The sequence below is a fragment of the Cavia porcellus genome, unplaced genomic scaffold, assembly GCF_034190915.1.
Source record: "Cavia porcellus strain 051 isolate PalLab524CR breed Dunkin Hartley unplaced genomic scaffold, mCavPor4.1 scaffold_31, whole genome shotgun sequence".
Classification (NCBI taxonomy): domain Eukaryota; kingdom Metazoa; phylum Chordata; class Mammalia; order Rodentia; family Caviidae; genus Cavia; species Cavia porcellus.
Window position 1 is genome coordinate 37531044 of NW_026947514.1, and position 13376 is coordinate 37544419.

Consider the following 13376-nt stretch of genomic DNA (forward strand, 5'->3'; position numbering starts at 1 on the left):
AGAACCAGCGTGGGTGCAGGGGCGGTGAGGCAGAGGAAGGCCAGCCAGTGTCCAGCTGGAGGAAGGAGGCTTTGACGCATGAAGGGAGCTGAGAATGATGAGAGACCCTGTCACTGCCCTTCCTGGAAGGAATCAGATGGGATTGCCGAGCAGGAGCCACGTGGCTGCCCTGTAGGTTAAAGGTAATTCTGGTCCTGGCAGGGCACAACCCTGGAGACCTGGAGATTCCCCAGTGTGGCCCTCCGGAAATGCCCAAGGCAGGAACAGTAGGAAACACAGGTTTCCTGTAAGATGGAACAGGGGGGACCCCTGTCGGGAGACAAGTTTGCTTCGCTGGAGGGCTGTAAAGACAGTTCCTTGGGGTGGTGTCTTTGCCCTGCCCATTTTTATATCAGTGTTGAGGCTTTGTGGCTGGGGTGAGCAGCCTGGGATAAGGGTTACAGTTTTAGGGGGCTCCAGTGTGCGAAGAGGGGTCTCTAAGAATAAGTGCGCTGCGCCTGTGAAGGGTGCACAAAGGCCAGTCTCCACGTGGCCATTCCTGCAGCTCCCGCCAGGCTGCAGTCAGCAGCGGCCAACCTTTCTCACTGTCCCTGCATTTCCCTCACTGCCCCTCCCACTGCCATCAGATGAGGGTAGGCAGGTTCTTGTCATTACCCCTCCAGGGTCCACAGTTGGTTGACTGGATATTGGACTTGTGGCTGGGGGCTTGGTCTTGTGAGCCAACAGGAGTTGAGGTAGGCACGGCAACCTCTCTCCAGGGAGAGCAGTCAGGTCAGGAGTCTGTCAGCTCCAAACCACAGAGTAGCTTGGAAACTGCCTGCTGCTCCTAGGCATCCAGAGCCTGCATTTTCTACCCTCTAAACAGGGCTCCAGTATTTCAACCTTCCCCAGGGGCCCCTTCTGACCCTCACATGTACTTAGGAGGCTGAGGCAGGAGGGTGGAGAGTTTGAGGCCAGCCTGGGTAACTTAGCAAGACCTGTCTCAAATGGAAGGAAGGAAGAAAGGAAGGAAGGAAGGAGTGGTATATGTTTCTTGTACAGATTCAACTGTACAAATCCTTAACTAAGCTCCTCAGTCTTTTGTCATCTCCTAAGGGGTCTCCTTAATTGGGGATGTTAAGAAGGTGGCCCTTTCAAGTGCCACAATCCTACAAGTCCATTTCTAATCCTAACCTTGCTGGTCTTCAAAGTCCTCAAACATCTACACATAAGAGAGGTTGTTAAAAAAAAAAAAAGTTAAGATGTTCTTTTTTTTTTAATAGTAAATTTTATGGTTTTTTTGTTTGTTTCCTTGTTTTTTAAGGTCTTATGTACTCAGGTTGACCTGGAACTTACTGTGTGGCCCAGGCTGGCCTCAAATTCTTTGAAAACATCCTGCCTCCACCTTTAGAGTCAATGCTAGCCAGGACTACCTAGGAAGACCCTGTTTTTGTTTGTTTGATTCTTGAGAGAGGGTCTCACTATGTAGTTCAGCCTGGTACTGAACTTGCTGTGTAGCCCAGGGTGGTCTTGAATTCAAAGTGATTCTCTTGCCTCATCCTCTCTTGACTGCTGGGATTATAGGCATGTACCACTATGTCCACTAAGAAAACCCTGTTTTGGGGAAAAGAAAAAAAAAAAAAAATATATATATATATATAAATTAAAGATACATCAAACACATTTTTAAGTTTTAACAATCCTAACCTCCCCTCCATTTCCAATCATCCTTCCAATTCTCTGTGGCCTATACACTGTCACTGAATATATCTTTGCTTGTTTCTATTTCCCATCTTTGGGGTTTTTTTTCCCTCTCTTCCTAAGACTGTGTGTGTGAATCAGGACTGAACCCAGGACTTTCACACTGAGCTACACCCCCAGCTCTTTTTTGCTGTTTTGGAGCAGGGTATTACTGGGCTCAAGCTTGAGGTCTGTCTGCCTCAGAGTGCTGTGGGGTTACAGGCCTGGCCACTATGCTGGGCCCCAGCCCTTTATTTTTTGAGGAGTGTCTTGCTAAATTGCCAGGTGGGTTTCAAACTTGTGCTCTTCCTGCCATAGTCCCCCAACTGTTAGCTTTATTCTTTCTCTAGCCACAGCCTGTCAAGTGGAGTGAGAGGAGGAAAGTACTTTCTCTGGGAAGTTGAAGTATTTCTAATGATGTAAAACTTGGGACATGTTCCAGCCTGTTTCTTGGAAGTCGTTCAAATTTGTTAATTATAGACATTCACCTTATCTGAAATAACTTTCTACAATTAGAGTTCAGACGCTTTACAATAAAACTGTTCTCTCTAGAAGTCAGATTTGTAACTTGTGACACAAGAAAATTAAGCTTCTAAACCAGGCCCGATCAGCCTGGGAATGTGCATACTGAATTCTGCACTGGCTGCATTTCTTCTGTGCAACTCCACTTGTCTGAGATCTGATGAGGAGGCAAGCAGACACCCACAATCCAGTAAGCCTGTGCTCCCCTGCGTACTCCCAAAGGGTTCGCTGTCTGACAGTGTTTTGAATTTGAAGGCAATGCCCCCCTTGACAGTCCGCGCGTCCTGGCTCGGTTCCACATCTGCAGCCAATGTCGCCGCGCTGGGCAGTCGGCACGTGGCTTTCCGGACCTCTTCCGACCCAGGCGCTCTGTAATTACTAGTTAATGAGGGGAGTCGCGCGGTGCCTCCATTCATCATTCACCGCTTGACTCAGCGCCAACAGGATGTGCGGCTGCTTGGTCACCCGTGCTGCCCGGGACCGCAACTGGGATCGCGGCCTCCCGGAAGCTGCGTCCGCCAAGGGGCGCGGAGAGCACCAGCAGGCTGCGGGCGGAGGGCTGCAGGGGGAGGGAGGGAGGGTCCGCGCCGGGAGGGGCCTGCGGGACGCGCGCCGCCTGGTGGCCGGTGGCCGCGGGAGCCTTCGGGCGGCGCCTGGTGGGGCGGGGCGAGGAGCGTGTGGGTGAGGTGAGGCGGGGCGAGGCGAGCGCTGTGGGCGGGGCTATGAGGCGCGGACGGGGCGGGTCTATGGGGCGGGGCGGGGCGTTCGCGGCGGGGCGGGGCGCGCGGGCGGCGGCGCCATCCCCGGCGACTCGGGCGGGTGGAGCGAGGAGGCGCAGCCGCGCCGCGGGCAGGGCGCGCGGAGACGGTTCCGGGCTGTGCTGGGGGCCGGCGCGCCCTCCCGCTTGTCCCATCGGCATGTCGCTGGGGCAGCGCCTGGCACGGCTGGCCGGCTGGCTGCAGGAGCCGCAGAAGGTGGCCCGCTTCCAGCGTCTGTGCGGCGTGCGGGCGCTGCCGCCCCGCGAGGCTGAGGCGGCCGAGGCGCCCCCGGCAGGAGCCCCCCGGCGCCAGGGCACGAGCGCGCGGCCCAAGTCCGGGGACGGCGGCGGCGCCCTCAGCCTTAACGGCGTGCGCCCGGGGCCGGCGGCCGAGCGGGGCCCGCGCCGCAACTCGCTGACGGGCGAAGAGGGCGAGCCGGCGCTCGTGAGCAACTGGCCACTCTACTACCTGTTCAGCCTGGGCACCGAGCTGGGCAACGAGCTCTTCTACATCCTCTTCTTCCCCTTCTGGATCTGGAACCTAGACGCCTTGGTGGGCCGCAGGCTGGTGATCGTCTGGGTGATGGTCATGTACCTGGGCCAGTGCACCAAGGACGTGATCCGCTGGCCGCGGCCCGCCTCGCCGCCTGTGGTCAAGCTGGAGGTGCTGTACAACTCTGAGTACGGCCTGCCGTCCACCCACGCCATGTCTGGCACAGCCATCCCCATCACGCTGGTCTTGCTCACCTATGGCCGCTGGCAGGTAAGGCCCGCGACCCGACCTCAGCGCCTTCCCGGACCTGTGCGTCCCGCAGGCCGGTGCTGCACGGGCGTAGAAACGCGAAGGGATGGAGGAAGCCTGGAAACTCAGCCAATAAACCCTAGCTTCCTAGCAGTGCTTTTCTTAGAATCCAAACGCTGTGAGTGCAGGACCCAACTGTCACTGGACTTCAGTTGAGTTTTTAAACTGTTTTCATTCTTAGGATGCACAGTGGAGGTGGACATCCCTCAAAGGCTATCCTTGGTGACCAAGATCCAGTTTTCCTGAGTATGTGGTGGCCTCCCCAGAACAGACAGATTCTGTTTGAAGCTTAGGTAAAGAAAGTCCTCTGCTTTCTTGGGAGACAATGTTTACAAGACCGCAGAGTGACTCCAAAGCCAACACGCTGTTCTAAGCGATGAAATAAACGATTTTAAACAAAAGCTACCTCCGAAAGGTAACGGAGCAGTCTAAGCAAGTTTGTTTTTAAGGGACCTGGTTGCTACTTTGCTGATAGACACAAAGTTTAATTGTCTTCGGACCACTGATCTGTGCAATCGGTTTTGAGCTGTTACATTATTATTTCCTTAACTGTAAAAGTGCATAGTTTAAGTTATTCTGTCAGCTAGCATTCTTGATTAGACTGATGGGTTTATTAAAAGTGCCAATGTGACCGAAGGGTCAAGCTTACAGTAAAGGGTGAGTGTTTCGTGGTAATCATTTTTATCTGGCCTACTTCCATTGGCCCTCCCCAGTTTTGAGTTCTCCGTGGTTCACATATGTTACATAGGTTTTAAAACTATCGTTATATTATGGGACCAGTGTTTATTTTTAGCTTGCCACTGGGCTTGCTTTCTCTTAAATTGTAAGATTTGTTAGTCTAGCAGACTAGTCTCTTAAAAATAAAACATAATCGTGAGGTCTAAGGAAGCTGACTTTCTTAGTTTTTCTTTTGCTGCACAATATTTTAAATTGAGAAATAAACACTCTGTGTAAAATTCTGTCATGATAAACTTGCTTACCGCCCCTTCAGTTGCAGCATAGATAAAATCTTGTCCCCGTGGGTAGCTCTGTGCTCTCTCTTAAGTAACAAAGTATGTAATGTGCATAGCTACGAAAGGCAGAATTAGGGAGGAGCAGTGCTACTGACAGTCCTTCCCTGTTTAAGCAAAGGAGATGTACAATGACCCTCAGATTGTAAAACAATGCTATTTTGCTTGGTAAATATCTCAAAATTTTCATATAATCTGCTTTTCTTTGCAGCATGGGGGATGAATCCACAGCCCTCCACATGCTAGGCTAGCACTCTTAACACTCAACTATGTCCCCAGTCCTTATACTGTTTAAAAAATTTTGAGACACAATCTTTCTGTGTTGCTGGGCTGGCTTTGAACTTGGGATCCTCCTGCTTCAGCCTCTGAGTAGTTGGGATTACAGGCATGTTCCGTCGTGCTCAGTTTCATTTACTCTTAATTACTTCAGAATTTAATACTGTTAGTGAGCTATATTTAGCACAGTGTTAACTGGTAAATGTTTATTTTCATGAGTCTCTGGATTCTCAGATTGGGAGATCTAATGCCTCCTCAGTGAGTAGTTAGATTGTATGGTGTTATTATTAGCAATGCATATGAAGAGAAAATAGTTACCTGTTTGCTCTTCATTCATTCGCAACACATGCTGACAGGAAGTCTGAAAATGGTACTGCTGAACTGCTTGTGGGAGGCAGCTACCACCGTTCTAACATTTCAAGGTAATTTGAATGATCAGGCTAAACTGTTATAGTTTAAAACAATCTGTATTTAATTCAAAGTTTGAAGAATTCGAGTAGCAGTTTTAGAAATTTGAGCTAGACAGGATGTTAGGAATGTATCAGTCATTTTACAGATAGGAGAACTGTTCAGTTACATTGGAATTCATGGCTTAAATTTCTTTCTTTTTATCTCTTTTTTGAGACAAGGTTTTACTGTGCAGTTCAGCCTGGCCTCAAACTCCCTTTGTAGTCCAGGCTGGCCTCACACATACAGTGATCTTCCTGCCTCAACTTCCCGAGTCTGTATCTATCTGTCTTTTTTTTTTTTTTTTTTTTTTTGGTTTTTAACCCAGTACATAACCCAGGTTCCTACTCTGTTTCTCCTGCCTCAGCCTCCTTCCTGAGTGGTGGGATTACAAGTCTGTACCACTAAACCTGGCTTTAGTTTAAATTTCTTGTTTTTTTCACTCTAAATTTGAATAAACTTCTAAATCTGCATAATTTTTGATTTTTATTCATTGTTTTGCAAGAAAATCTTTATATAAAAGTTCATCTTTATAAGTGTTTGGCTGGAATCAGTTCAGAAACCAAGAGACTTTTTTTGCTCCTTTACTTTCCCTCAAGTCTTTGTTATTTGTTACCCAAGTTGCTTCTGTCCTCTTCTTTGTCATTGAGTAATTCACTACTGTGGAGGTTTCTCTTTCCAGAGTGGGCCTTGAATAAAAAGATTAGAGACTCAGAGAATTAAACAAGGAAAGCCCCGTGTCTTTCAGTTGGCTCCCAGCGTTTTGGCCCATGCTGTCCTGTGCAGCTGCCTGCTCAGGACAGGTGTGGCTGCTGCCAAAGACCTCGATGATGAATCACCTCTCCCGCCCTCCTCTGGGGTGAGGATGGCTGTTTTATCTTGATCAGATGTTCTCACCCTCCTTGAAACTGGCTCAAGAGTCACCACCTACCAGCAGCCTTTTAAAGTAACTCTTTGTTTCATTATTTTTTGCTTACTCTGAAAGTGACAGCATACCAAAAAAAAAAAAAAAAAAAATTAACTGAGGGATTAAAGTACAAATTTCTGTACCTTAGTCCTAGAGATTCTGATCCATTAGATAAGTAAGGAACTTTTCATTTTGCTAGAGAAGTCCCCCAGAGGTTGGTACGATTAGCCCCTTAGAATATATCTTTTATTTCTTCAAAAATCTTTTTTTCTTTCTGTTTGTAAGACAAGGTCTCACTGTGTAGTACCAACGCTGCTGTGCACCTTGCCTCTCCATTGTCACACGTTACTATGTCAGAGTAGATGCAGCCACACAGGGTGCGGTAGCAGTGCCTGTAATTCCAGCTACATGGGAGGCTGAGGCAGGAAGATCCCTTGAATCTGAGTTTAAGACCCTCCTGACCATCCTGGGTAACATAATGAAACCCTGTTTCAGAACAGAGCAAAACAGGACTATATGTATTTGAATTATTTATTTTTTAAATGGTAGCACAATCTTATTAAAGGTAGGAAAAGAAACAGACTGTGACTAGCAAGTTTGGGCCAAGTAGGAAAAGTAAGTAACAGCCCACAGCACGTGGATGGGGAATTTTTTTTTTTTTATTTAAAAGGAAAAAGAGAAACAAACAAACAAACAAACAAAAACCAGTGTAAGGGTACAAGTAATACAGAACTACAAAAAAAAAAAAAAAACAGTAAGATATCACCAGTTAATAGATTACACACTATCATTTTTGAAACGGTTATTCAGGTCACAGGATCAAAGCATACAAAGTGAACATTCAAACAGTGAGGCTGCAAATAGTTGTGTTCAATGATCCAAACAAAAATATTAATATGGTCATCTATTTAACAGAGGATGGGGAATTTCATCAGAGAATACAGAATTGCCCTCGTAAAGATCGTGCCTGTTTGCATTCCCAGCAGCAGTGAATGACAAAACCTGTTTCCTGTCCGGTGCGCCCACACTTTTCATAATATATTGTGAAACTTACTGATCTTTCCCCAAGATAATTTTTATTATTGAATTTGCATTTGTCTTAGTGAAGAGTTTTATGTAGGTTTATTGGCCATGTATTTTTCCTTCTTTTGATCTTCCTATTCTCTATTTTTTCCGTTAGATTGTTGGTATTTAATTTACTGTTTTTTTAAAGTACACATCTCCTTTATCTCCTTTTTCAGTGGTTGCTCCACCTTCAAGTAATGCTACACTATTTCAGGTGTGGCATGAACATCTTACAACAGCATGTGTTTATCCTCTCTTCCTTTGTTGTCTGATGTGTTACCATACATTTACTTGAGTATGTGGTATACAACTCATAGTGCATATTGTGTATAATGTTCCAGTATATGATGTAGAATACGCTAATGTGTATTTATCCATTTTTGTTTATTGTATTTCTAGTCTTTGTCTTTCAACTTCATTTTTTTATTTTATTTTATCTATTTTGTCTTTTTGAGACAGGCTCTCGCTATGCAGTTCAGGCTGGCCTTGAGCTCACTTTGTAGTCCAGGCAGGTCTCGAATTGGAAACCGTCCTCCCGCCTCGGCTTCCCTAGTGCTAGGATTACAGGGATGCACTGCCATTCCTGGCTCTAGCTCCTCAATTTTAAATACATACTTCATGTTTCTTTATATACTGGAAGTGTTAGGTTTTCTTTTGTAGGATATTTTCTCCAAGTTTGACAGTTGTCTTTTGGTTTATGTATGGTGGTTTTTTAAATTCTTGGTTTTTGGTCATACAAAACTTAAAAATTTTGTGGAGTAAAATTTATCAATCTTTATTTTAATACCTATCAGTTTAGAGTCAGTGTTAGCTTTCATGATACCAGGATTAAGTAGAAATTAACCTGTGGTTAAAAAAAAGTGTACTAATGCAGTTTTCAAAGTGGCATACCTTTTCCACCTTTTCGAGACAGGGTCTCGCTATGTAGTGCAGGCCGACCTCGAACTGCCTCCTGCCTCAGCCTCCCGAGTGCTGGGATTGCAGGTGTTGTATAGTGCGCCTAACCCAGCTACTATAAGTACTTCTTCTTTTTACCCCCTTGGTACTGGGAATCGAACTCAGGACTTGCACTTAGGCAGGTGTTGTGCCACTGATACATCGCCAGCCTGGTGTAACTTCTCAAAGAGCTTCTTTGCACATTTGTCCCCAGGTCAGCTTTGACTTACGTCCTCCTATCTCAGTCTCCTTGGGAGCTGGGGTTATAGGCAAGTGCTGCTGTGACTCTGACAGCTTTTCCTTTTTTCAGCACTGTGGGTTGTACCCAGGGCCTTTATACTGAGCTACAGCCTCAGCCCTTTGTATTTTCTAGCTTAAGACAGGATCTCACTAAGTTGTCCAGGCCAGACTCAAACTTGTGTTCCCCTCCTTCAGCTTCCCAGAGTGCCAAGATGACCAGCGTGCACCACCGTGGCCAGATAACAGCTCACCTTTTTCTTTGGAAGGATATTTTTATGAGATTTAGAATTTTAGATTGATGTGGGGTTTTTTCCTTTTATTACCTTAAATATGTTTCTCCACTGTCTACTGTTTGAATAGGTATTTTGTTTTGTTTTGGGTCTCACTATGCATTTCAGGCTGGCTTTGAACTCACAGCCATCCTCCTGCCTCAGCCTTCCTAGTGCTGAGGTTACAGGTGTGCACTGCCACGCCCAGCATGATTTGGATAGACATGTCCCCTTGCCCTCCCTGCCCCTTGGTAATTATTTGCAGCTCTCTATATGCAGGTTTTTTTTTTTTTTTTTTTTTTGGTACTGGGTATTGAACTTATGACCTTGTGCTTGCTTATGCTAAATCCCCGGCCCATATGCAGTCTTTTTTCATCTGACTGCTTTTAATATTTTCTTTGTCATGAGATTTGAGCAATTTGAAAATGATGGATTGTGATATAACTTTTTTTTATAATTCGACTTGGGGTTTATCACTGTTGAGTCTTTGGGTTTCTCTTTCATTATATTTGGAAAATGTTCAGCATTACTTCTAGAAGAATTTTCTCTCTTCTCTCCCTGTTATCCTCTGTTTTGAGAATTCCAGTTTCATGTGTTAAACCATTCATTCACAGGACACCAAGCTCAGTTTTTTGGTTTTTTTTTAAACAGTGCTTTTGCTCTCCTTGCTTCCTTTTGGGTAGTTTCTTTCCTTCTTTCTTTTTTTGTCTTTTTGAAACAAGGTCTTGCTATGCAGTTCAGGCTGGCCTTGAGCTCACTTTGTAGCACAGGCTGGTCTTGAACTCAGAACAATTCTCCTGCCTCAGCCTCCCGAGTGCTGGGATTATAAGTGTGTGCCACCATGCCCAGCCAAGCAACAAGTTTTGGTTTGAGACAGGGTCTTGCTGATTTGCCTGTCTGGTCTGGAATTTGCAATCCTCCTGTGTCAGTCTCCTGATTAGTTGTGATTTCAGGGAGGTGCCGCCATGCCCAACTATTGTTCATAAGCCGTTTAATAGCTGGTTTAAGATTCTTAGCACCATTTTTTTTTTCTTTTAAAAGGCAGGGTCTTACTCTATAATTCAGGCTGTCCTTAAACTCATAGCAATCCTCCTGCCCCAGCCTCCTGAGTGCTGTCATTACAGGTGGGTGCCACCATACTGGGCTGTTTTAAGATTCTTATCTACTAGCCAGGCATGGTGGCACATGCCTGCAATCCCAGCACTTGGAAGGCTGAGGCAGGAGGATCATTGTGAGTTCAAGACCAGCCTGGGCTACAAAGTGAGCTCAAGGCCAACCTGAACCGCATAGCGAGATCTTGTCTCAAAAAGACAAAAATAAATAAGTAAATAAATAAATAACAGATTCTTATCTACTAATCTGTGAACCATATTTTCTGGCTTAGAGGGTTTTAGGCTTCATTATATTCCTTAAAGTGGTGCTGAGTTTTGGTTAGATTACTTAGTTTAGTTCCTTTAGGTTTGCTAGGATGGAGCCAGAATAAGCAGTCCAGAGGTAGGGTCACTAGACAGCAGATGCCTTGGTAACTTTTCTGCTCAGCGGCTTCTTCAGCCTGCCAGGAGGGAAAGCAGCCCGTAGACCTGGGGGTTGGAAGTGGCCCTCTGCCTTCCCACAGTTTCCTGCTGGGAAGTTCCCATCTGTGTACAGGCCAGTCTGTGTCCTGCAACCTGCATCCTGCATCCTGCGCGACCACTGTAGGTGGGTTCAGTCCTGGCTGCGAGTCTGCAGCAGGTGGAGTCAGGCTCCTGCCCCAAGCTGGCTCTGCCCTGCTGCCCCGTACTCTAGGACTCTGAGCTCCCTGTGTCCTTCTCCTGGGCTCGATCCAGGCCACTGTGTTCCTGCAGCCTGTGCTGCTTAGCTGCTTATCTGTCGTCCTGTTTGTGTCAGTGGTGGCTTCACAGGACTTGGGTTTTCTGGTTGCTCACCGTGCACAGGCAGAAACACAAGTCTGGGCACCTCTGCTTTCATATACCTGACAGCTTATATACAGGTGTGTGACTCCAGTCCCACACAGGTGACCCCATTTGAGACACAGCAACCTCCAACACAGTGACACAGGATTGTGATTCAGTCACTTAGGGACTGGGGCAGAAGGTTACAACTTCCAGGGCAGGCTGGACAGTTTAGTGAGACTGTCTCATAATTTAAAAAATTAAAAAGACTGAGGATGTAGCAAGTGGAACAGCAAGTGGGTTTCATCCCTTTGACTGCTTAAAGCTGGGCACATGAGCTCCTGTGGCCCAAGTACTGGGAGACAGAGGCAGGAGGCTCACCTGAGCCAAGGACTTCATGGCTGGGACCCCAGCACACTCTGGAACCAGCTGCTTTGCTCTTTGTGTTGTTTTTGTATAGTACTGGGGGTGAACCCAGGGCTCCCTCGTGCCTTAGCCCCCCCTTTTTTTTGTTATTTTGACACATGGTCTTTCTGAGTTCCTGAATTGCCCAGATTGCACTTGAATTTGCAGTCGGTCTGCCTCAGCCTCCCAGAGTGCTGGGATTACAGCACCACTCCTAGTTTAACTTACTGGTTTTCTTAGTGCTAACATCAGCCTTTTATGTCTTATGTAGTTTAGAAACATATTTTCCTAAATTGTTACTTCTAGCTGTGTATGTTTTCTGCCAATCAGAAAAATTTCCATTTTATATAACAGTCTTTTCTGTCATAGATTCTGGGTTTTGTTGATGTTTAGAATGGCCTCTGCCATAGTCTTGTAATAATTTCCTGATTTAATCTTTAATGCTTAAGTCTTTGCACCATTTCTTGCTTTAAGAAAGAAAGCCAATTATTTTCCCTGCTAACTCAGTCACTTGTCGTGTGTCAAAACATGTAAGTATGTGTTTGGGTCTATGTCCGTGTTTTTTATTGATATGTCTTGATATTTATGTTCAAGTGCTACACTGACATGCTTGTTTATTTATTTATTGTTTTGAGACAGGGTCTCACTCTGCAGTTGAGACCTTGAACTCATTTTGTAGCCCAGGCCGGTCTCAAATTCGCAGCAGTCCTCCTGCCTCAGCCTCCTGAGTGCTGGGATTACAGGGGTGTGCCACTGTGCTCCACTGTTCTTACTTTTTAGTTTTCACTTTATCTAGTAACAAAAGTAAAGTCTTTTTGTAAATTCTTTTGGTTGGAAAGATAAAGTTGTGGCTGTACATTATGTAAGTGTGCTTTTGCTTTGCATTGGTTTTGTGTAATGTGAAGTGTAACTGATGGGGTTTTTTCACGTAGATAATTAATTGACCTAGTACTGTTTTGGGATAGTTCATTTTTTTCTGCTAGTCTGCAGCACCACATCCATTCCATATCAAGTTCCCATCTGTGAACAGGCCAATCTGTGTGCTGACTGTGGAGATGGGGCGAGGCTGGCTGATGCGGGGAGCTCCCAGGTGCAGGCGAAGTGGGCAGCAGGCTGCTGTCTTGGCAAAGGCACGGCAGGGCAGGGGCAGAGGACCAGGAAACCTCTTCCCCTACAGTGTCCACCGTGCGGCTGGAGGAAGAAACCTGTAATGGAATCTGACCAGTAGCACTTGAGAGGTAAGAAGATGGCTTAGGCACTGCCTTGGTCACTGTGTCCTCACTGAGATCAGTGCCCACACAGCAGAGGAGGAGCAGTGCGTTCAGACTCAGGGGTTTTAAGGTCTTGGTGTCCGCTGGCCGGCTTGCAGGCAGGAAGCACACAGGGGAAGAGCCTGAGTCGGGGAGAGCTGCTCACATGCAGGTGACCAGAGCAGGAGGGAACCCTCTGGGTCATAGCCAGTCACTGCTGCCTCTGCCCGGCACCACCTGCTATAGCAGATCTGCTGTGGCCCCAGGATTCCATCTGCTTCCCAAAGCCTCACCTCGGAACACATGTCTGGGAGACAGTATCAATAGCAGCCCTCCAGGGAATAGCCAGGAAAGGCTCTGTGTATTGGGGTTCTCTAGTAAACCCATCTGGACTGGCTTAAGAAAGAGGCACAAACCTACTTGTAAGTACGGGGTAGGGTAAGAATACACTGCCGGGTCCCAAGAATACGCAGCCTGGCCAGAGGGGCGGCTGGAGGCCTTGGCCCTTCTGGTCCTCGGGGTTGCACAGACTGTTGCTCCCGTTTCCTTCCTGCTCCTCTCTCCTCCTGGCGCGTGTGTCTGCCTTCTCCCTGGCTCTGTGCAAGTCCAGGCACACAGCAGAGGTGCGCTTTCTGAGTGGGGGGAGTGACCCAACTGTAATTTCAGCACCCGGAGAGAGAGGCCAGAGCAGCATGAGCTCCAGGCCAGCCTGGCTGTGCGGTGAGTTTGAGACCCACCTGGACTACAGAGTGTGATCCTGTCTCAACAACAAAAATGCCCTTTCTTACTCAGGTTTCTCTTCAGATCCTATATACACCTTTTGTCTTTTATTAAAAATGCCTTTTTTCACCTTACTTCAAATTTGTTTACTGTTAGAAA

General features: G+C 46.7%; 1 protein-coding gene across 1 annotated transcript in view; it reads left to right on the forward strand.

The window, feature by feature from the left end:
* The first annotated feature begins 3037 nt into the window (after window positions 1-3037).
* Sgpp1 (sphingosine-1-phosphate phosphatase 1) overlaps window positions 3038-13376 on the forward strand; it is a 34477-nt gene continuing 24138 nt past the window's right edge. Inside the window, exon 1 of the mRNA XM_003472504.4 lies at window positions 3038-3761. Within this exon, the coding sequence (XP_003472552.3) occupies window positions 3159-3761 (603 nt within the window). The 5' untranslated portion in view covers window positions 3038-3158. The remainder of the gene's footprint in view (window positions 3762-13376) is intronic.